Here is a 24,245-nt window from a genome sequence, read left to right as displayed (position 1 = left end):
CAACTAGAGCCCCATTTGAACACCATCGGCAGTGATAAAATCACCATTGGTCACTTGCAAAAGGCAGCTTTACTTGGAACAGCTTACATCTTGCGACAATACCTTCAGTTTCATTAAATGTCCATATCTGCCTATCCCAGGTATTTGGGAAGAACTTGATAGGTGAATAATAATGTCAATTCCAGTCTGAACATCTGGGTGACTACAGTGAACCATAATATTGGATTGGGCAGAAAAGATGGAATTAAATTGAAAAACAAAATTTCATAAATATTATATCTTGAAGCAGGATTCAATATTTTCATGGGAAAGTGTTTATTCTCAGATATAAATGGAAATTCACGTACTGACTTCACTGCATAGTAAAATAGAACGTTGCACCTTAACATTGCCACATGTTTTTTAAAAGTTTTTTGTATTCAGTTACTTATTATACTTGTGGGCCATGTTTAGTAGTAGCCAGTAACTGCTTTTTAAAAAAAAAAAAACCCACATATTTAAAGAGTTTGCTGATATCAACAACCTTACTGTATTTCTCTAAACATTTGAATTTAATTTTGAATTTAATAAAATTTATATGCCGCCCAATCCCGTAGGACTCCAGGCGGCTTACAAATACAAAAATAAAGTCAAAACCTAAAATATAGGGAAAAGAAAAAGATAGATTTAAAAACAACACACCATACACTCAGTTCTAGATGGGGCTGGACCTCATTTTGGGGTCAACAGCCCCAGGCCTGCTGGAATAGCCAGGTTTTAGTGGGAAGGGTCTGGATCTCCGCAGGCAGATTGTTCCACAGGACTGGAACAGCTACAGAGAAAGCCCTCCCCCGAGTGGTCGTCAACCGGCATTGCCCGGTCGACGGCACCCGGAGGAGGCCCAGCCTGTGAGATCTTATAGGTCGTTGGGAGGTATGTGGCAGGAGGCGGTCCCGCAGATATCCAGGTCCCAAGCCATGTAGGGCTTTAAAGGTAATAACCAGCACCTTGAAGCGCGTTCGGAGACCGATGGGAAGCCAGTTCAGCTCGCGGAGGATAGGTGTAACATGGGTATATCTAGGTACACCCGATATTGTTGCGCGGCCGCATTCTGGACCAACTGTAGTCTCCGAACACTCTTCAGGGGCAGCCCCATGTAGAGCGCATTGCAGTAATCAAGCCTAGAGGTGACGAGGGCATAAACAAAGTACAAACATTTTTCCAAGGAAACCAGCATTATCACTGTTCATCCAGCAATATTTTCCATCTCTAGATTTCATTCCAAAGATATCATTCCACTTCAGATTCTGTTTCTTGGGGTTGTTTTTTTTTTTTTTTGTACCACTTCAGGTTCTTTCTCAGTTCTATTTCTTTCTTACTGTTTAAGAAAGGCTTCTCAATACATGCTGGGTGCGCATCCGTGCATTTGTCTGACAATTTCCAATTAGTCTCTTTCAAATGTGGGATAGAACTGAGAAAAAAAAATCACTTATAAAAATGGAGATGACTATCATTAAAATGCCTATACAGCCCCCTGGACACCCCGTCATGTTGCAGTTTTTGTAGTAAGGCATGAAGAAAGATACATTCTGAAGACTCATATTTTATTTAACACTGCTCCCCCTGATGAAGACTGTACAGCATTAAACATGTATCTATGTGTCTGGGGAAGGCTGGGATGGGGAAATTAGAGGCTTGACTGTATCTGCAATATAATGGCTATCTGAACAGAGTAGGGTGGAGTGGGATGTTTAAGAATGTATTTCAATAGGAAAAGACACTATCCTCTAGACTACAGGTACATGGTTGAGTCTCCTCGCACACATACAAAACATTTGTAGGTGAATCAATTTTTTAAAAAAGGGCAGTCTAGGGAATTTATAGAAACATTTGCTGTTATTGAGCAGGTACGTTCATAATTCTAATAAGCATGATTGAGCTACTAAGTTATCCCCAACTGCAGAGGTGGTATTCAGCAGGCTCTGACCAGTTTTGGAGAACCGGCAGCAGAAATTTTGAATAGTTTTGGAGAACCGGTAAATACCACCTCTGACTGGCCCCACTCCCATCTATTCTCTGCCTCCCGAGTCCCAGCTGATCGGGAGAAAATGGGGATTTTGCAGTAACCTTCCCCTGGAGTGGGGAGAGAATGGAGATTTTACAGTATCCTTCCCCTGCCATGCCCACCAAGCCATGCCATGCCCAACAAGCTATGCCACGCCCAAGTCAGTCCCACACAACCAGTAGCAAAAAAATTTAAATTCCCCCCACTGCATATGGTGCTCAGAAGCCATGGACTCAACTTGTCTGAATTTAAGATGAGGATGCTATTTTGGGTTTGCAGAAATCAGAGTTGGAAACAAAAGCTTGTCGGAAGTCATAGATTCTGGTTTCTGTTAAATAAAATGGCAATGGTTTCAGATTTGAATTACAGAATAAGCCTAAGAATCTCGTTAAAACATCACAGACCACCATGTACGTTTGCATGTCTGTGTAAGAAGCCATATGCTGAGCATTATGTGAAATGCTATCTTTCTGCACCCCATTGTAAACTATCAAACACCAAATTTATCCTACAGATAGTGGGATCAATTATACTGGGTTTCCAGCACCTCCCAATCAAGAAGACCTTCAAATGTAATGGATATTTGGCAGATGAAAATGTAAATGATTGGACAGCCACTTAGCTGGGATGCAATTAAGGTCTCTTGCCTTGGGCGGGATGTTGAACTAGATCTCCAGGGTCCCTTCCAGCCCTATGATTCTATGACTTCTATACATAAAGCCTTTATTCTCCCTCCCCATTATGTACCAAGTGGATTCCTACAGAACTGCAAAAGAAAAAACTTTTCCACTTGGTTGTTTATAGAAATGGGCCCTTCTAAATGCTTGCGGGGGGACATGAGATTTCTCTGACATACTGCCAAGGGACATGAGTATTTTAAAAGTCAGATAAACAAATAAAAAGGAAATGGGACAAATGACACTGCCGAGAAATGACCAAGGTTATTTTTATAATCAGGTTATATTTCTTTTATGTTAGCATGAAATGTGCTTTATGTACCAATGCTTCAGTCAAATGCAAATGTGCTGACAGATTACCCATTCAAGTAAATTCTATTTTCTTCTACTGCACTGTTGTCATGAAACTCCACTCTGATGCACGTTTTTAGGAGGAAAAATATTCAGAGGGAGTTATATAGAGGGTCAGTTGGCTGGCTTTCCTCCCAAGAAGAATTTTAAGAGGAAAATGATATAGATTTGGGATTTCTAGATTGAAATGTATTTGTCAGGGCTTCCTTGTTTTATGAATAGGTCACACGGTACTGCTTCCATGGCTACTGTGACAAACAATATTTACATTCAAGGTGGCCAAATGAAAGAAGACTCCCTTCAAGGTATTTCACTATTGCTCTGGTTTATAAATTCAACAGATGAAAAGGCCTAATAAGCTTTGCATGGATAGATTTTGTTAATTTTCTGTCATTTTTCATTGAAGCAGAGATGCCAATTTCTTCAGGAGCTCAAGGACACATTGGATTTGGAGTCGACACATCCATCCATTGGTTTCCAAAAGGAGGCAAGAAACTTTATATGCCTTTCAAGGTGAATTCCTACCTCCAGAGGTATCAATAAAATGACTCTTTATTTAAAACAAAGTACTGCATATTATGATTCTTATGAGAAAATGTTAACTATTGTTCCCCCCCAAGGGAATATTTTTATGGTAACTGAAAGGTCATAAAGTATTTAAGATGTCAAACCTTTATTTTAAAATCTGCAATAGTTCTGTACAAATTATAGAACAATTTCATTAATTAATGCTGATACAAAGATAGTAATTGCTTTCTTGGCCAGAGAACTGTGGACCTCATTTGTTCCCTTAAGATTTATTTTAAAAATACTGAATAATTTGAAATTGTTAACATACTCAAAACAAAACTGATCTTGCTGCATTTCGGATATGGTCCAAATTAATTTTCTTCAGCAAGTAATGAATGAAATTTTATTAAATGGATGAAAGCTTATTATCAACAGCCCAGTGACCCAGTTATAATAAATCAACTGATTTCAGATTCATTTGAATTACAGCATGATACTCATCAAGGTTGCCCACTTTCCTTGTTCCTTTTTTATTTAACTTTAGAATCCTTAAAAAGGTAAAGGTTCCTCTCACACATATGTGGCCAGTGCTGTCCAAAGATGTCTCCGTGGTCATGTGGCCGGCATGACTAAATGCCGAAGGCTCACGGAATGTTGTTACCTTCCCACCAAAGGTGGCCCCTATTTTTCTACTTGCATTTTTACATGCTTTCGAACTGCTAGGTTGGCAGAAGCTGGGACAAGTAACGGGAGCTCACTTCATTATGCAGCGCTAGGGATTCGAACCGCTGAACTGCTGACCTTTCTGATCGACAAATTCAGTGTCTTAGCCACTAAGCCACCACATCCCTTAGACTTAGAATCCTTAGCCATTAGTAATTGTAAATTGCTTCTTGAATCCAACAGTCTATCTGCTTTTCCTACAGGTATTTATACGGCCACTCTGAAGCCAAAAGCAGACTTTTTGATAAACATTCAAAAGTAAGTGACACTCTTTAGAAGTAATTATAAATTGATGAATTCAAAAGCCAATTTTAGTCTAAAGATGTCAAAAGGAGAAAAAGCACAAGACAATTATCAAACACTACAAATATATATCAGTACTTCCTGTTTTTTGTGCAAGATCTTGTATTTAATTGTGCCCTAGATAATGCAATAATAAATAATGCAGTCTTTCAATTCTGTATTAAACCCTCCTCACTTTTTTGGATTATATGTATTATTTAAAATCTCATTTAAAATGTAGTCTCATATTTTCTTTAAGAACTTCCATTATCCAGACACACACCCATGGCCTATTAGGAAGAAATCTTTTTCTAAGGAAACATTCAAACCAGGTAAGCTATGTTAATATATATAAAAAAAATCCAGTGCAAAAACTATTTAAGTACTGTAATATTTATTCACCATATTGTTCTGACAGTATGTATTATTAAAATAATCTATCTATAAGAATAGGTTTCACCTATGCATTTTAGTAGCCTGATCAATGCCAAATTTAAAAAATGAAACTGTGGTGCACAAAACTAATATGAAAATAATGCTAAGCTCTCTGGTATAAATGAATAATAGAAGATAAGAAAAGAATCTCGTTTCACTGGGAAAACCCTATTAGGAATTTTTGAAAACTTTATAGTTGTATAACAGTAGAATGCCTAGGAAATGTGTGGTATTTGTAGGCAAAGCATGGAATGTCTGTGTTATTTGTTTATCTGTTATGTACTGTTTCTAGATACTGTATATAGCATTATACAGTGACAGACTTACCGTATGTAGAGTATGAAATGAGAGCCATGAAAGTATGAGAAACTGATGGTGCATAGAATTCTTAGGAAAGGAGCACAATTTTAAGCATTTCATACTTTAATGTCCCATGTTTTACATTCTATAATTTCCCAGGCATTCTACAAAATGCCCATTTTCATACACTGACATCATGTGCCTCACATCACAATAAAATGTCACTAGCAAGATATTTTATACTTTGGTTTGCCTTTTGGCATTGCATAGTATACCTAGAAATGTGTGAAATATTAAATGTTTCATACTTTGATGTCCCTATTTTGGCATTCTATTTTTTTCCCATTCTGCAAAACACCAAATTTCACACACTGAAGTTAACAGATAGTAATAAATTAGTAACCTGATAAATTCTTTATCACAAGAAGTCACCCATACTGATGTTTTTGTACTGTGTACATCGATTTGAATCCACTGATCTTTCAAAGTTAACAAGGATCATTTTAATCTATTGCCAGATGAAAAGACAATCTGGAAAAATCAGCAAGAAACGACAGCATCCCAAAATGGACCTGTTTCGGCTACTAATACAGCGCTTGCCAGCAAAAGAATTATAAAAAAAAACCCAAAACAGAAAACTGAGGCAACCAGATCTTCTTTCTGCACCCTGCTGTAAATATCACTGTAGGAATTCAAGGAAGATTTTCAAAAACATCCCGACAGAGACCAAACTTTTAACCAGACTGCAGCATGATTGACAACCACAGACAATAGCATTAAAAGAAACCCAGAACTCCTATTTTTTCTACAACAGGCTGATTTCATCTCTTTCTGTGCATGAAGCGTGCCCAGGATTGAAGTCTTAAGTTAGTCTTCCTAACTAGTGAAGTGCCAAATGCTATCTTTTCCTAATAAGGAATATAGTGCTGAAGCCGGATATTGCTCCAGCGTAACGTTTGCAGAGGCAGAGACCAGCATTGTCTCCTTAATTCCCAGTGTGAACGCTCCAGACGTCAAGATTGAGTAAAATTCTGATTTTTTTTTTAAAAAATCTTTCTCTAATCGTCGCTTAACAAGAATCTGATTTTGCCACGTTCGCAACGGAATCGGCGGTTCCTGGCAGGGACTTTAGAAAGCAGCGAACGAGAGGAGCCCTTCGGCCCGAACCTGCCTGGCCCTTCCCGCGAAATTACAGAAGTAAAAGCCTAGGAGGCCGCGCCTTTCGCCCAGTTCCCAGAGCGGCTCAGAGGAGCCACGTTCGTTATTTTCCGGCGGGCCCTGACGTCACATTACATTGCCGCCCCATCCTTGCGGGGAGGCGTTCCCACTATCGAACCCCGCCTCCGATCCACCATTGAAGGAGCGTGAGGGGCGTCCTGACGTCACCCAATCCGGTGCGGTGTTTTGTCTGGTTGGGGGAAAAAAAGAGGGGTTGGCGCCTTCCCTCTTCTCTTCCCCCCCCCCCTCTCCTCTGCAGGAGCCCGAGAAAGACAAGAGCCCGAGGTTTTCCCGCCGCCAAATGGAGGTGCAGAAAGAGAACATGCCGCGACGAGACCACACCGGGGAGGAGAACGCGGAAACCCGCGAGGCCTCGGTGAGTGTCCCTCCGCGGCCACCAGGCTAGCCGCTTGGCGCCCAGAAAACCAACCGCCCCGGCTGGAGAGCTCCTCCCGTCATCGGTCGAAGGGCTCGGAGCTCCTCCCTCGCCGAAGGCGGGGCAAGCGGCGCCAGAGACTGAAAGCCATTGGACCGCGGCGGGAAAGCGCTCGTGCTTCCCGGTGAACGGGGGTCTCCCGCGGAATCTTCTTTTTGCGATTGCACGGGAGATCCTTGGGCCTTTGAAGAAAACCCATATAAAGGGTTGGGTTTTTGGTTTTTTTTGTAGTCCGTTGAGTTTCGTCTTTCCAGTTGGGTTTTGCATCTAACCAGGGTGGATCACTGCCCAAAGGAGGAATCGGTGCTAAAACAAACAAACCCAACCTCGTTACACTTCCAAGAGGGTTGGAGAGTTTGTTGCTGTTGCGAAGTCGTGTCCGACCCATCGCGACCCCATGGACAACGTTCCTCCAGGCCTTCCTGTCCTCTACCATCCTCTGGAGTCCATTTAAGCTCATGCCTGCTTCGGTGACTCCATCCAGCCACCTCATTCTCTGTCATCCCCTTCTTTTGCCCCCTTCCTTCTCATTAGGTGGGCAAAGTATTTGAGTTTCATCTTCAGGATCTGGCCTTCTAAAGAGCAATCAGGGTTAATCTCTAGGACTGACCGGTTTGATCGCCTTGCAGTCCAAGGGACTCACAGGACACTTTCAGCACCATATTCTCAATTCTTTGGCACTCAGTCTTTCTTATGGTCCAACTTTCACAACCATACATTGCGACTGGGGAAACCATAGCCTTGTCTATATACACTTTTGTTGTCAGGGTGGTGTCTCTGCTATAATATATCATAGATATACTATAAAACTTCCACATGCTGTTGGGTTGCTGTGGGTGGATGGGTTGGAAGGGATAAGTTGGGAATATAGGATCATCCAACCTATAGTCCAAGGGACTTACAGGAATTTTCTCCAGCACCATAGTTAAAAGGCCTCAATTCTTTGGCACTTAGCCTTTCTTATGGTCCAACCTTTGCAGCCATACATTGCAACTGGGAAAACCATAGGGTGGGTAGTGTTAATATTAAAAGGTGAAATCATGATTTTTTTTAAAATAGCATGGGCAAACAAGGTGACAATGCCTTGCTTGAACTGTTAGTAAAAACGATGGTGAGGCAAGCTGTTTGTGTTACCTGGAAATACCCAAGAAATTTGCAGTGCTACAGTGCTGAATGTATTTTGCTTAGTGACACATATTACTTAGCAATTGCAGTCCTGGCAATCCCAGCTGTAATTGTAACTCCAGATGCATGGGCCGTTAAGTGGGAAATAGCAATCGCACTTAGACTTATATATTGCTTCACGATGCTTTACAGCTTTATGCAGTTTTCAGAGCCACATGTTGCCCCCAATGAGGTAAAATTTCCTCATTTTACCAACTATGGAAGGCTGAGTCAACCTTGAGACAGTCAGGATCAAACTCCTGGCAGTAGAATGCAGAGTTAGCCTGCAGTACTGCATTCTAACACTGTACCACCACTGCTCTGGTGGGAGTCTCAGGTAAGGGCTGTAGGGAAGGCCCAGTAGAGCCCACACGTGAGTTGTGGATGTGCTGCAGTGTGGAGCCTGCACACACTGGCAGGCTCCACATTGCAGGAAGGCCAGGGAAAGGGGAGGTATGTGTGAAAATGCCTTGAGGTTAGGGAAGGAATATAGGGGCTTGGTGCACTACATCTCTGGCTGTAAGAAGCTCCACAGTTGCAGCATGAAACCATAGATGTTCCTGGACGCTTCAACCAACCTTGCCGCACAGCAGAAAGTCATTTTCGCCTAGGAAGCACAAAGGGGCTTCTTGGTGTGCCACAGCTGTGTGGCTGCAAGAAGCTCCTAAGATGCAGCACAGTATGAACTCCAGGCCCAACCTAGCTCATCAGCACAGGGCAAAGGGGTTTCTTGCTAATCTGGAAAGTCACAGACGCAGTCCCAGTTGTAGTTATTCTTGCTTCATCATACTTCATTCTACTCAAGGCTATCTTGGATTTTAGAAAAGGATAAGTCTGCCTCCATACATTCTTCTTGTTTCTCTACCCTTGAAAAGCCCCTTGTGCTTTTCCATTGGTATTACAATGCATCCTCAGGCTTACTGGCTCCTTCCCCCACCATTGAATTTTTTCTCATGTGGAACTAAGGCCGGCCTTTATCCAATCCACAAGCATGCAGTGGTTTAATTTCTTCAAATTCATACTTGAGAAAACTTTTTCATAAGGGTCTTGTAACTTTTAAATTATATCTACCATATTTGCCTATTCTTAATTGTTGACCTCTAAAATGCACCAGGATGTTTTATTATACTTTCTACAATTTCCTTTGATGATATTTATCTGATGACTTTAAGTTTAAAAAGATAAAGGTTTCCCCTGCCCAGTTGTGTTCAATTCTAGGGAGTGGTGCTTATCTCCATTTCCTAGCCGAGGAAGCCAGTGTTGTCTGAAAATGCTTCTGTGGTCATATGGCCAGCGTGACTAAACACCAAGGAACACAGACTTCTGTTACCTTCCCATCAAAGTGGTACTTATTTATGTACTTGCATTTGCATTCTTTTGAACTGCTAGGTTGGCAAGACCTGGGGCAAGAACAGGAGCTCACCCCGTCATGCAGTACCTGGGTCTCGAACAACCAACCTTCTGATCAACAAGCCTTTAAGCTTATCTTCAAAAAATAGAATATAAGAACCTGTAAAAATACTGTAAAGAAGGAATGTAGCAAGTTAAACACAGATGCCTATTATATGCTATTCCCAGTTCTAAAATTTAAAATAAAATAGTATTGCCTTTGGGCCTGTTTTGAAATGTTGCTAAATTCCTTAACCATAGGAGTTATGCTCATCTACATGGTGCCACATTGATGACAAAGTAGGAAATTTGACTAATTGATAGGCCATAAACAAGATTAGGCTCACATAGCAATTATGGTAACAGGTTCCCGTCTTTAAAAGAATGCATTTCAAAAGCTGGATGTTAGAACTGAATAAATTACACCTCTCAGTATATGTAAAGGCGTTTTCAATATAATACTATGATCATTCCTGCCTTTGGAAAATTACCTAATGTCATTGTTTCTAGATAATGTTGAATAAGATTATTATTCAAACCTTTGAAGATAAAGACAATTATAACCATCACAACTTTTTTTCTAATCATACAGACTTTCTGTCAGCATAAGCAGTGCTGCAAATTTGATTTTCAAGAAGAAAATAATAAAAAATCTAATTCAAGTGATTTCAGCGATCCAATCTACAAAGAGATTTCTCTGACAAATGGCTATATCAATAGAATGAATAGAGAAGAGCTGAGAGCTAAACTCGCTGAATTCAGACTTGACACGAGGTAACTATGTGTGAGTGCATACATTTTCTGATGTGTTTCTTACTACATATATAAAGGTAGCACTAATAAAGCCACCTCTTGTGGATCTCTCTTCTGAGATGTTTTATCATTTGTAGAAAGAAGAAACTACATTATGAATAATTATTTCTGCACAAGGCTTTGTCGTTGGAAGAGTTTGTTGGCAAAGAATGATTTCACACTGCAAAGTCATTAAGCAGATTTTTCAGTATGAAATCTTATGTGAAGTTGTGATGCTAGAATTTGAATTGTAGCATTATATACCGTATTTTTCGGAGTATAAGATGCTCCGAAGTATAAGACGCACTTAGCTTTTGGGGAGGAAAACAAGAAAAACAATTTGCCTCTGCCTCCCAGCAATTTGCTTCCTTACAGAAGACAGCCTGTTTCAGTTTAGCCTGATTAACACAAGGAAAAAAGAAATCTGCGTCTGTCTCCCAGCAATTTGCCTCCTTGTAGCAAATAGTGTTTCAATTTCAATTTCAGCACAGCTTGATTAGCACAGCAGCTGATTGTCAGTTGGATCAACCTCCCAATCATCAACTGTTTCAGGCTGCAGGGATTGCCATTGCCTATTGCCACCTGCACCACTGTTCCCTCTAAGGTGCGCGACTGCGCGGCCGAACACGTGGCAAGAAAACACCGCGCAGCCGTTTCTAACTGCGGAGTGATTTCTGTCACAGGCTCCGGAAGCTGAGGGGAATATCTGCTGCCGCCTCCTCCTCCTCCAACAGCACTGCCGGATTTGCCGCCAACCCTGCAGCTGAGGTGAAGCTGCCAAAGCTCCCGTCAGCACCCCCGCCCGTGGCAGTGGTGCCTCTCCCTCCACGCAGAGCACCTGAGCTGGCCCCCACGTTATCCCTCCCCCTTCCTCCTCCGCCATGCTTTTGAGGAGCCATTTAGCCGCGGGCGCTAGTAGGAAGGCGGCGGAGGGGGCGGGAGCAGAAAAAAAGGCCTCATGGCTTCTCAAAAGCACGGCGGAGGTGGAGGCGGCGGCAGGGTTAACCCAGAGCCCAGCTGAGGTGCTCCGAGCGGAGGGGGAGGCGCTGCCGCTGCTGTCATGGGCGGGGGCACCAGCGGGAGCTTTGGAGGCTTCACCTCAGCTGCAGCGCTGGGCAGCAAATATGTTGGTGCTGTTGGAGGAGGAGGAGGTGGCAGAAGCTATTCTAGTGGCGGTGGGGACTCATTGGCATCTTCAGCGGCAGCCCTGCCCCCTGTGAAAAAACCCGAAGATGGAGCAGATCCACGCAGATGACGTTGCTGCAACATTACTGGAGGAGGAATTCTGGGAGTTGACGTCCACAAAGCTTAAAGCTGTCAGGTTTGAAGACCCCTGGGTTTTTTTTTCCTAAAGGGTTAGGGGTGCAAGAGTCTTGTAACCTGACAGCTTTAAGACTTGCATGCTTCAATGCCAGAGTTTCTGAGCCAACATGACTGGAGGAGGAATTCTGGGAGTTGAAGTCCACAAATCTTAAGGCTGTCAGGTTTGAAGACCCCTGGTTTTTTTTTTCTAAAGGGTTAGGGGTGCAAGAGTCTTGTAACTTGACAGCTTTAAGACTTGCATGCTTCAATGCCAGAGTTTCTGAGCCAACATTTTGGTTGCTAAGCAGGACCGTTGTTAAGTGATACTGATATTATATAACACTTTTAATTAAGCGGGTACCTTGAATAAACATAACTTTAAGTTTCAAATAATACTGATTTTGTTGTTGTCTTAGGTGACATCTGTGAAAAAAATTCAGGTGCTCAGGCATGAAAATATGCCGCTCAAACACTATACTTTTCTGCTCACACTGAAAAAAAATTAGAGGGAACATTGAGTCCTGCACACGCCCTGTTTTCAGCCTCCGCCTGCCCCGTTTTCGGCCTCTGCACAACCCATTTTCCGCCCGTTCTGAGTGGCGGGGATCGGAATGGGTAGAAAATGGGGTGCACGGAGGCAGAAAGTGGGGCCCATATCTTCTGTTAAAGGGATACATGGAAATAGCTTCAGGTGAACTTTTTGGAAAGGCTCATCTGATAGAAAAAAAGAAAGAATTCAGTGAAAATTGAATTTAAAAAATTAAATAAAATCTTTTGTGAAAAAAAGAAAACCTAAATGGTAGAAGAGTTTCTTCTTCGTTGAGTGATAAGAGGAATTCCAATAGCAAACATTTCCTTGTCATCCTAACAGCCTGACTCCTAGGCAAGGAAGGCCCCTACCCTAATGTCCTCTCAGAGGCTAGTAAAAACCTGACTTTTCTATAATGTGTTTGGAGACAGGCTTATATACATTTGTTGTTTTATATGTACATACAGTACAATATTTAGTTTTAATAATTTGACATCATCCTAAATATCAACTTGGACTGAGGCTATGAATAAATTGCATACCTAAATTAAAGTTGGAACAAGAAGAATAAAAATAATACTTTGCAGTTGGTGGTGGTTTAGTAATTTAGTGGTCGTTTAGTGAATGTAGGCTTCATGGACAAATTAACCCAGGTGTGATTCTTGGCATTTTCAGGTAGAGTTGAAAGAAACTCTTGATTGGGCCACCTAGAATTCCTCTCAACTATAATTGACATTATTGGGGTTAGGTGGAACTTTGGTCTGATTTTTTTTAGAAAATAGCTTCCTATGTCAGTTATGTAATAGCATTACAATTTTTTATATACTGTTTTTTTGTAAATAGTGTACATGAAAGTGTTACTTCTATTCTCTGCCCTAGAGACCATTTAATTCATCTGAAATGTAAATGAAAAGATTACTTGTTTGTGCAGAAATAACTTTTCATGTCATTGCAAACAACTTAAGTAAAAACTGGAATATATTTTGTCTAAAAATAATCTCTTAAATTTCTTAAAAGCATAGGGAATTTTATAATCCCATCGAATGTTTCTGTTCATGTTTTATCTCTTTCTCAGTGGAAAATTGCACAGTAGGAGCAACTTCCTTTTGAGGCTAGTTTGGTGCAAACAGATCAGAGTAGGCAATTCTTGTCATTTCTGTTGGAGGAAGTTATTAAAAACCAGACTGGCATTTTCATGGAGAGATAATGTCCAATTGGATTAGGAAAGGCTACATTTCTGGTCTAACTCAACAGTATACTAAAATATCCTAGAAATAACCACTATTTTTTTTAACAGAGGAGTAAAAGACGTATTAAAGAAGAGGCTGAAAAATTACTATAAGAAAGAAAAATTAATGCACAAGCAACCTCCAAATGCAGAAGACTACTACAATTATATCTGTGTTATTGATTTTGAAGCAACTTGTGAAGAAAAAAATCAGCCTGAATTTACACATGAAATAATCGAATTTCCTATTGTTTTACTAAATACACAGACGTTACAAATAGTAAGTATTTCTGTCCTCCCTAATTACTAGATAGTTTAATAAATTCATGAGAAATTGAGTTTTTCATTTTGAAAACTGATAGGCAATCAAAGGTATTGTTGCCTTGTGTGCATTCTGATCAACAAATTAGGCAGTTTATGACTCTGACTGCCATAACCATTTTTAGATCTTAAGTTATATCCATAAGAAAATAATTATATATATATGCTGCTTAATGTACAGGCATTTTGTGTAAGAAAAAATCCCTTCGCTTTTCTCTTGCTAAATGGAACAAGCATAACAGAAGTAAATACATGGCTAGATTCCCACAAGTAGACAGTTTGAGAAAAGGAAAATGACTGAATAGAATAGTCCAAATGCCCTTCTCTGCTATTCTTCTGCTCTAAATGATGCCATCCTGAGGCTCCTTTTCAATTTGTTTTTAAAATGTTGATTCTAATATTCTGCAGGCAATTAACACTGATGCAGTTGCATATCATGGTAAGCCATAAAGCGTAGCACAAATGCACATGCTCCTACTCATTAGTTTTCTGCTATGGAGTGTGGCTAGCAAGTTGCCCATCATTTTTTTGTTTAGTATTAATCATGTTGTTTCAATATGGGCTACATTCCTAGCAGGATAAATTGAAAAAACAGGAAATGTATGTGGCTTATGGCTATGTTCTCTGATTTGTTTTGGCTGAAAAGAACATAGTCTGCATCCTGTATTCACACAACATGTAATAATAATAAAAAAGGCATCAATACATGGTTCAATGGCTATGCTGGCTTGAGTAAGGATTCATCAATTGTGGGTATGACGTGGAATCACAGGTGTATTCCTATCACATCAGATGGGGCTTTCTGTATTTCTTGGTTATCTTCTCATAGCTGTCCAAATACAGTGCCCCTAATATACTTTGACAAGTGTATAATGATTGTATATCGTTCCTTATGGGCTTCTCTGTGTTATAACTCTTGGTACTCTTTGTGAACCTGAAACTGAAGTGGGAGTTATAAGAAAGCCCTTAACCATAGCAGCAGGAACAGCAGAATATCCTACCTAAAGCACAAGTATGGTACTGCGGTATTTGTTGCTAAGATTCAACTAATCATTATTGTTGTTGTTATAAACTTATTTATTAAACATGAAACTCAGTCAACTGAACATTTAAAAATGTGTCATAAATATCATTGACTGGCTCTGATAGTTGATACGGGTTGCTGCCAGTGTCCTAGGTATCAATCCAGTACCTTCTTAAGATGCACAATGTTCTGAGTAGTTCATTTTTTGCAGTTCCACTGGTGTTATTGCAGGAAGCTGCAATTTCTTGATGTGTATCACTGGTTGTTGTTGTTATATTGTTATGTTTGACTGGTGGTTATTCCTTTGGATTAATGAGCTATGTAAGGAGCAGATCTGTGTTTTGTCTGTATCATCATGAAATGTTTAACTTCAATTTTGTAGGAAGACACTTTCCAGCAATATGTGAAACCAGAGATTAATCCTCAACTCTCAGATTTCTGCATTAATTTGACGGGAATCTCTCAGGTAAATAGTCTGTCAGACTACACTCATTAAGCAAAACCTTTTTAAAAGATAAACGTTTAGGCATTAGATATACTCCTAATACCTGGCTGCAAGCACAGCATGTAAATGAGGTGTGCTCAGATTTAAGCTTTCAGATTTCTCTTTTTCTTTACAAATGCATTTATTTTAAATCAGTACCATGATTGTAAGTAAAGTGATTGTGATAAAGAAATGTATAACTATTCTATAGATTAGAATTCTGAGTTTCTCTGAACAATTTGAGCAAAACTGAACACACCTCACCATTTCTAACACCATACTAGTAGCAATCACTATGCCTGATTTGGCTGAGTCAGAGGCAAAATCTAATGTCCAGTCAGTGCCCTATGCACTTGGACAGCTTGCTTGTACAATCAGTAATGTGAATTGTTCAAATGGTACATGTATTGATTAGAAGAGGATACTATACATAGAGTCCTTGACTTAACAGTTCATTTAGTGATTGTTTGCGTTACAATGGCATTGAACAAAAATGACATGACCATTTTTCACACTTATGACTGTTGCAGCATCCCCATGGCCATGCAATCAAAATTCAGAGACTGGGCAACTGACTCATGTTTATGACGGTTGCAGTGTTCTGGGAGTATGTGATCATTTTTTGCAACCTTTTGATAGGCAAAATCAATGGGGAAGCCAGATTCATTTAACAAACATGGTACTAGTTTAACAAAGATTCACTGTTGTGATTCACTTAACTGCGACAAAAAGGTCATACAATGGGGTAAACTCACTTAGCAACTTTTTCAACAGAAATTTTGGGCTCAACTGTGGTCATAAGCCAAGGACTGTATGTAATTCTTATGAGAGTTCTACAGTAGTGGTCAAAATTGTGGAAACCTTTTGGGAAAAGAGTATTTTCTACTATTTTCTACTCAACTAATAACACCACTTTTTTTAGTAGTACCATAAAATTATATATCAATGGAAAGATAATTTAATGAAGAATGTAATGCAATAACTTTTATGAAGGATTTGCTATTAGAATAGCAGTTACAGTATAAAGAAGAAAAGTGAAACATGTAGAAAAAATGAGATGTACAAAAATTATCACATCAGTTAATACTTTTATAGTTAATACTGGGTAACCTTTAGCATGAATTATGGCATTACAACATCTTCCCATGGAGTGAACCAAGTATTTTAGTTCTGCAGCTGTTCTAATGTGAAACCAAGATTGAATGATTGCTTCTATTAACTGGATTTTATTGCTGGGTCGCTTCTGACTAACCATTTTCTTTAGTCGGCCCATAGATTTTCAATTGGGTTAAGGTCTGGGCTATTCTCAGGCCGTTCCAGCAGTGTAATATGATTATCTTGAAACCCCCCCAAAAAAGTGGTATTAGCCATCAGACCTCAAAAATACACTTTTCCCAAAAGGTTTCCACAATTTTGGCCACTACTGTATCTTGATGACCACTTTATTGGTTCCTTATGGCCAGTTGCAGGAATAATAGCAATAGTACTTAGACTTATATACCACTTCACAATGCTTTACAGCCTTATCTAAGTGGTTTACAGAGTCAGCATATTGCTCCCAACAATCTGGGTCTGACCTCGGAAGGATGGAAGGCTGAATCAACCTTGAGCTCTCAGAATTGAACTCTTGGTGTGAGCAATGAGTTAGACCTGCAGTACTGCATTCTAACCACTGCGCCACCACGGCTCTAATGCAAAAACTGCTTGGGGTAATTTACCTAGTTACATTCTTAGTAACTTAGTAAGTTACAAGCACCAGAAAAATGTACATGTATAAATTTTGGTTTGTAATGGTTTGTTCGATATTAATCTGATATAGAGCAATAGACATTTTAGATGCTTTTGAGATAAAGACTCTTAATATTGATGTTAACTTGCTACTGCTTAAAGCCTTAGTTCTTTTCTTATACATTACAGTTAAGCTCTGTGGAGCAAAAAAAAAAAAGTCTTTTCTACCATAAATTGCAATTTTCTTCCAGTTTCCCAAGCTGAGAAGGGATGGAAGAAGAGAAAAGAATAACCAGGATGGTTGACAGGCTGCAGGATTTTTGAAAATACAACTTGCAAGAGTTGGATCTAGGAGATCCTTCCCTCCTGCCCCCCCCCCCTCAGCCATTAAAGAATATTAACATAATGCAGATACTTCAGTAGTTATAACGAAGTTTTCTCACTGAATATAATAAGAATGTATATAGGATATTTTGTTGCATTAATCGTTATTGTAGAAAACCAAAGAGAGTATAGTAGATTTTTAATAATATGACTTGACAGAAGCCCTCTTTATATTATTCTCACATTGTATAATTAATATTTGAGTTTCTTAATATACAGTAATTGTATTTTCATTCATAATATTTCTAGGAGCTGGTAGAGAAGGCTGATGAATTCCCAAAAGTGCTGCAATGTGTTGTAGACTGGATGAAACAGAAAGAACTAGGAAGCAAATACAGCTATTGCATATTAACAGATGGGTATGTGTTAGGGAGAGATATACATATGTTCAGTTGATGAATCATACTTACTTTTTAATTGCAATTATTGAATTATGTCAGTGTTCTTAAAACCATTCTTTAGTTTTGACAGAATTGTATCTCTGGAATTGTTCAGTTTAGTTGTATTTGCAACAATAAGCTAAATAGGATACTGTGACTGGAATGTCAGATCCCCTTGGATGTTTTCCCTACTTGCTGTACCACATGATTAGAAGAAATATTTTCTATTCTGAAAAGGTTATAGCAAAGGTACTTTGATTAAAATCCAGCGTGTAATAGATTACAACTTGTTGAATTCAAGAAAAGTAATCTGCATAGGTAACTCATTAACATTCATAAATGAGCATTGAAGTCAGCTGTTTTTAATAAGTGCCTATACATGAGCAGGGGATTATAAATATGCTAACTTTCTCTTTGACAAAGATAGTTGAAGAATGCCATTTGCAGAACCTTAAAAGGGAGTACATTCATATATCTGTTGATTATTTAATGTTTGGGACATATCTTTTACATTTTAATAAAAAGTATCATTAGTAATAAGACAATAATAAACTACAAAATCATAGTACAATTGTACAAATTAATGAATTACAAAACTAATGAAAAATATAATCAATAAAATGTCAGAAAAAAAATCAACAGCATGGAATAAGACAATATTTCCGTAAGAAAATTTAAGCAAATAAAATTCTTAGTGCATATTTGAGCCACTGAAAGAGGAATTTAACAGTAGGTGTTGCCAGAAATAAAACTGGTGGTCTGTTTAAGATTCAGGGACTCTTTAAAAAAAGATTAACAAATTGTCCCAGAAAAATTGGGTAAATAATCAAACAAATATTCAAATAATTTGCAAAAGAAGCTTAAAAGAGCCTCCTGATGAAAAGCTAAATTGGCATCCTTAAAATATTGTGATTTATTTGTTTGCTTCTTTGTTAAAGGTCCTGGGATATGAGTAAATTTTTAAATATCCAGTGTCGTATTAGTCGTCTGAAGTATCCTTCATTTGCTAAGAAGTGGATTAATATCCGCAAATCCTATGGAAACTTCTACAAGGTTTGTTGTCTCCTTGTTTCCTGAAGCATTCAGATTCTAGTTGAGAAAAGTAGAAATTTAGAAATAGGGTTATAATAATTGGCAGTAATGAATTTATCTATGTGCTGCGGCTAGGATAGCAATGGCAAATCTTTGGGGCTTTGCATGTCAAAAACTCAGAAAATACAAGTTCATTCTGATGGCATGTCACATACATACACATTGGAGAGGAAAGAGAAACAATTTTCTATTCCCCACCCACCTCACATCTTGAGCATTGGCACTTGGCAGCAGTGCTAAGGCTGGGCCTGGAGTCATGGTCTGACCTCCGCTTCAGCCCTAACTTATGTTGTCGCTGAAAAAGGCCACTTTGCACCATTCCAATTCCTCAGCTTCTCAAAATTGTGCTTTTGAAAGTAGTTTTTGAATGTTGGTAAATGCTGGTGTGTTACCAAAAACTTCGTGATGTGTCAAATTTGTCACACATGTTACAGGTTTATCATCACTGAGCTAGGAGAACTATATAAAGTTTGGGCTAACGATTGCCCCTACTGAGATCTGTATGACAGATAGGATATAAATGGAGTTTTATATTGCCATTCAATAGCCCTTCTGCAACCCCTAAATGAGATGGAAAAGGGATGCCTTCTTTTTTATAGTTTTGGATCCATTTTAAGCAGGGAAATGGATGCCTTAAGTATCCCTCTGATTCTGGTGATGTCCATAGATCACTCCTGTAACTTTAAAATACAGACAATTCTCACTGATCACACTTGGGACAGCAACACCATCACTAAATGGTTATTAAATGAAATGTCACGTAATTATGTGGAACTTTTGATGTCAGTTCCACTACAATTATTAAGTGAATCAGATCTTAAGGACTTCCACAGGTCCCTAAGCGCAATATCATGTGACTGTGATTTATGATTTCCTGCTGACTTTTCCATTGACTTTGCTTGTCCGAAGCCAGTTACGAAGATCCCAAATGGAAATTGCTTGACTGTGGGACGCTGTGACCATCGTAAATGGTTGTGAACTGCTTGAATTGTGATCATGTGAATGTGGGGACACTGCACTGGCTACAACCTAGAGCACTGGTCATAAGTATCCTCTTTCAGCGCTGTTGTAACTTCAAAGTCGGTTAAGTGAGGACTATATATTGAAGAAGACCATGTAGATTTTATTAGGAGCACAAATACCCTGCCTACCTCTGCTAGATACTGCACTTATGAAACTCAGAATCTGAATGTTGCCTTTTGTTGCCCATTCCTCACTTTTGTACAACTGCAGCAACTGGAACAACAGACCTACAAACATTCTTTGGAGCAATAGGCATTATTTGAAATGTGAGAACGAGTCCTATGTGCTCTTATAACATGGGCAGCTTGAAGGACGTGGTCTGTTGTAAAAGATCCCTTTGCTGAAGGAAAACTGGTTCTCTTGCTCTCCACTATCCTTCCTAGTATTCCCCTCCAGGGTATGCTCTTAATTCTCCAACTTTACCCTTTTTGATCTTCTTTGGTGCAAGTGGACATATTTTCAAATAAAACCAAGGACTACCCATTTCTGTTTTCTAAGAATGCCTAAGAGACATTCTCAGAAAAAAAATGGGAAATGGTTTGGTATGCCAAATATTATCCTTTTATTTATTTAAATTAAATCAGTTTACTTTAAAATTACACCCCTTCATGTAGGAAATCTGCTGGACTTCAGAGCATAGCTGGAATATGCAAAAGCCCACTGCCATCTCACACATGTGGTAGAATTTAGAGCAGCTAGTACTATATTTTTGGAGTATAAGATGCACCAAGATTTTGAAGAGGCAATTTAAAAAAAAAAACATTTTTGCACTCTGCAGACCTCCCAAAAACGGCAGTTTTTTGTGAAAATGGACTTGTGTTTTTTCAAAAAAGGGGATGCATAGCTTTTAGGAGGCTTATAGAGTGCTCCTGGGGGCAGGGGGGGGGGCAAAATTGAGCAAACAAAATGGCCCGTTTTTCACTCATTTCTGCCCTCTACAGCCCCCAGGAGCACTCTGAAAGCCTAAAGGCTATGCATGGCCATTTTGTGATGGGGTGGAGTTGCAGGAGGCAAAAAATGCTGTATTCAGTGTATAAGATGCACTCAGATTTTTGGTGTCCTACTCCAAAAATATGGTTATTGTTCTGACTCAGCCTTAGCAGAACCAAGAAACAGACTCCTTGTCCCGAAAACCTCCTTTTTATCTAGATCCTGTGAATTACTGCCATTCACACACTGAAAAGTCCAGGCAATAATCCTTCAAAGACTTAATTGCAGTAACAGACCTTATCAGTTTCTTGAGATAATTGCCAGGCTGGGAGCTTCCAGTTGCAAAGCTGCAAATTAAGTTCTGGCAAGCAGTCTCTGAGGCACGAACCAGGATAAGCAAATCTTGCGAAAGAAATCCAAATGCTTCTCCGGCAAGAAGCCCTCCCCTTTCCTCCTATTTATTCTCCAGCCAGGGAGGGGCCATTCAGCATCCATGTGTGCCTTTCTCCCTGAGTCGGCACCTTGTCCTCAGTTGTTCTCTCCTAACAGCTGGAACAGGCCCCAGCTATTTGTCCTCCCCACTTATTTCCGACTCCAAATGCAGGTGGGAAATGTTGGACTTCCCTGGCTCTATCTCTGCTTTTGATGCAGAGCCCTCGTCAGAACCTTCCCCAGACTCCAAGACTGGTCCAAGTTCCTCCTCCCAACCTTCTCATCGTCCGAGTATGCCATCAACTCCCCTGGCAGCAGGCAGGCCACAACAGTAATGATTCAATTCATTTTCCAGGTTCCTAGATGCCAAACAAAGCTGTCAACCATGTTGGAAAAACTTGGGATGGACTATGATGGACGGCCTCACAGTGGGCTGGATGATTCCAAGAACATTGCACGAATAGCCATTCGAATGCTTCAGGATGGATGTGAACTCCGTGTAAATGAGAGAATGCACGGCGGGCATCTGCTAGCAGTCCCTTCGTCAACTCCAATAGAGGGCGCTCCAATCCCACAGATGCCCAGGTTTCGATAAATATTAGAAAGTGAGTTACCCTGTCTTTCAGGCCCATATTATTGGTATTCAAAAGCCATTTCCGAGAGTTGAGTTTTTAAAGGGGGCTCTATCCCCAGTTTAACCCCTTGCAGAAATATACAGATCACAGAGCACCCACTGAAAGTCTCTCTTAATTTAACACTCTAAATTAGTCACGCTAAGTTTCATTTTAGTTATCCAAGAAATTTATGCACGTATTAAAATGGTTTTCTTTGAAATAAAGTCAAACCAAAGTGTAACATTTGATCTGCAGATATAACAACACTAATAAGATGTTTAACATAGTTGAATACCATGGGGAATGCACCTTTGCTGATCTTTTCTTTTACTGTTTAATGTACCAGAAAGATCTATTTGATTTCATGTCACAATGACCAAATTGTTTCCTGGAATGTGTTGGTTTATCTGGGTTTGGTAAATTCTTCATAAAGGGGATTTGTTTTTTCAAGTTTGATCTTCCTTACACAGTTGATAGAAAATTCCAGTAGTAATACACTTTTTGATGTATGTATTGATGTTGAGAGACGTATTGAGCCAATATTAGTTACTTTTTAGCTTTATTAAATTCTGGTAGCAATTAAACATTTCATTACATTTCTATAAAAATAATGGAGATGTGTTTAACAAGGATTATTGTACTTTTTTCCTTCCATTGCATAACTTACTTTAATATCCTTCCCAAGCATTATTTAAAAAAAACAGGGAAGCAAATTATTTCTGTAATAATTTAAGCTTTGGCATGGATTTCATGCCAGTATTTCATTTATATAATCAAAAAGAAACAAATCACTTCTCTGTAGATTATTATGCCAACCTTTGTTTTGACATTTCAACTTATTTTTTTTTTAAGATTTGCTTTAATAAATACAATTTATGTTTTTAATGTCCCGAACCATTACATAGCATGGCACATTTTAATGTTAATTGCACAACTGTTACAGATTTCTAACTTCAAATTGGTTTGTTATATTTTGCCACTTTCGTGGGAATTCTGCGCAAATTGTTGCCTAGAATGTTCTGAGGGAATGGATGACTCATTCAAGTCGACTAGTGATTTCAGGTCTAAACAAGGATTCAAGCCCATCTTCAATCTATTATACCTCACAGTGGCTCTGTACAGTGTATAGTTTGGCACTGTATGCAGCATTGGTTTTCTCCTGAAAGCCCATTTTGTAAATATTATGCTTTCTTGTAATCTGTCCAGAGCAAAAGTGAATAATGATTTGAAATTACACTTTCTGCTGCAGCCTGCAATCTTAATCTTCTTTTCTACTTTAACACTTTAAATCATGTGTAAAATCTTTTCTACATGTTTTGTTCATGGAATTGGGATGAATTTGAAATTGGAATTTGAAAGACTATGACTAGTTCATACCTTGTGATAAGTAAAAATAGGCTTGATCAATTTATGGACCAGTCAGTCCACATTGTTTATGACTCAGGTGAATCTAGGCTTTGGGGTGAATCTACTAAAACTATGTCATATGTTGTTATGGACACAGCTTAAGATTTTGTGCTAGGTCAACTTTTTTCCACTGCACAACTAGCCATTCATCTTCTGGACACTTTAAATATCAGCTTTTGGTATAAAAGTTTCTATTCTTTTGAATACAGTTTGTATATTTTTACTTTAAAAAAGGTTTCAATCCACTGTAATCATTTGTATTTCAATTTAATGTGTTATATCTGTCCAATAAAGGTACTTTGTAATGTTATCCCTTAGCTCCTTTTCCCATTCAAAAATGGATTGTGGGAACAGATAGAAATTTTAGCTGGTTGTTGCAACTGGAGTTAAGACAGTGGACAACAAAGGACCATCTGTGGCTGATCTCCTTTGGGGTATGCATGTATGTTGATAAGGCTGCTGTGGGCACAAGAAATAATTTATGAACATTTTAGTTACATAGTGCCAAGCAATCACAAATGGACATAATGTGGAGATTTCTCCACTGCAGAAGTCCTACTTATTGATAGATTTTTGAATTAATTAATTAACATGCTGCATTGCACACTGACCGACATTATCCAACCAAGCTTTGACCTAATTATTGCTGGATTAAAGAAAGATTAGTAACCTTAAATCAAATTAAACAGTAGTAAGTGTGTTTTGAGAACATAGCCATTGAATACCCCAATCATTTACATTGGATTTATTTTTCCACTGAATTTTTCATTGTGGGCTTTTTAAAAGCAATTGATTATCCAATCTGGGAAGTAGATCAATCTTTGGACTGATTCAGCAGGACTTGTCTTCCTGTTGTTGTTGTTTTATAATCACCTTTAGAATTACGTGAGTTTACATTCTTGAATGAAGGATATGGTATTATGGTATTACTGAATGGAAACACCAAAGGAGAACAAGTCAAGACATTTTAAAGAATTCTGATATGGAATGTCAGTAGAACAAGGCTAATTGCAAATGGAATCAGCTAGTTTGGTATATTATGGGAA

General features: G+C 39.0%; 1 protein-coding gene across 1 annotated transcript; it reads left to right on the top strand.

Moving 5' to 3' along the window:
- Positions 1 to 5,047: 5,047 nt before the first annotated feature.
- Positions 5,048 to 23,509, top strand: ERI1 (exoribonuclease 1). The gene is made up of 7 exons (XM_032213637.1): positions 5,048 to 6,916; positions 10,122 to 10,303; positions 13,450 to 13,660; positions 15,108 to 15,191; positions 17,571 to 17,680; positions 18,640 to 18,754; positions 21,534 to 23,509. The coding sequence occupies exons 1-7, from the start codon at positions 6,842 to 6,844 to the stop codon at positions 21,771 to 21,773; spliced, it is 1,017 nt and encodes a 338-aa protein (XP_032069528.1). The 5' UTR covers positions 5,048 to 6,841; the 3' UTR covers positions 21,774 to 23,509.
- The last annotated feature ends 736 nt before the right edge of the window (positions 23,510 to 24,245 follow it).

The sequence above is a fragment of the Thamnophis elegans genome, chromosome 3 (assembly GCF_009769535.1).
Source record: "Thamnophis elegans isolate rThaEle1 chromosome 3, rThaEle1.pri, whole genome shotgun sequence".
Lineage (NCBI taxonomy): Eukaryota > Metazoa > Chordata > Lepidosauria > Squamata > Colubridae > Thamnophis > Thamnophis elegans.
The sequence above is the reverse complement of the archived record's forward strand: the minus strand, read 5'-3'. Positions and strand labels throughout refer to the sequence as shown.

Coding starts and splice junctions, on each gene's coding strand:
- ERI1 (XM_032213637.1), top strand. CDS start 6,842: ATGGAGGTGCAGAAAGAGAACATGCCGCGACGAGACCACACCGGGGAG. Junction 10,304..13,449: donor GAATTCAGACTTGACACGAG/GTAACTATGTGT, acceptor TTTTTTTAACAG/AGGAGTAAAAGACGTATTAA. Junction 17,681..18,639: donor TATTGCATATTAACAGATGG/GTATGTGTTAGG, acceptor TCTTTGTTAAAG/GTCCTGGGATATGAGTAAAT.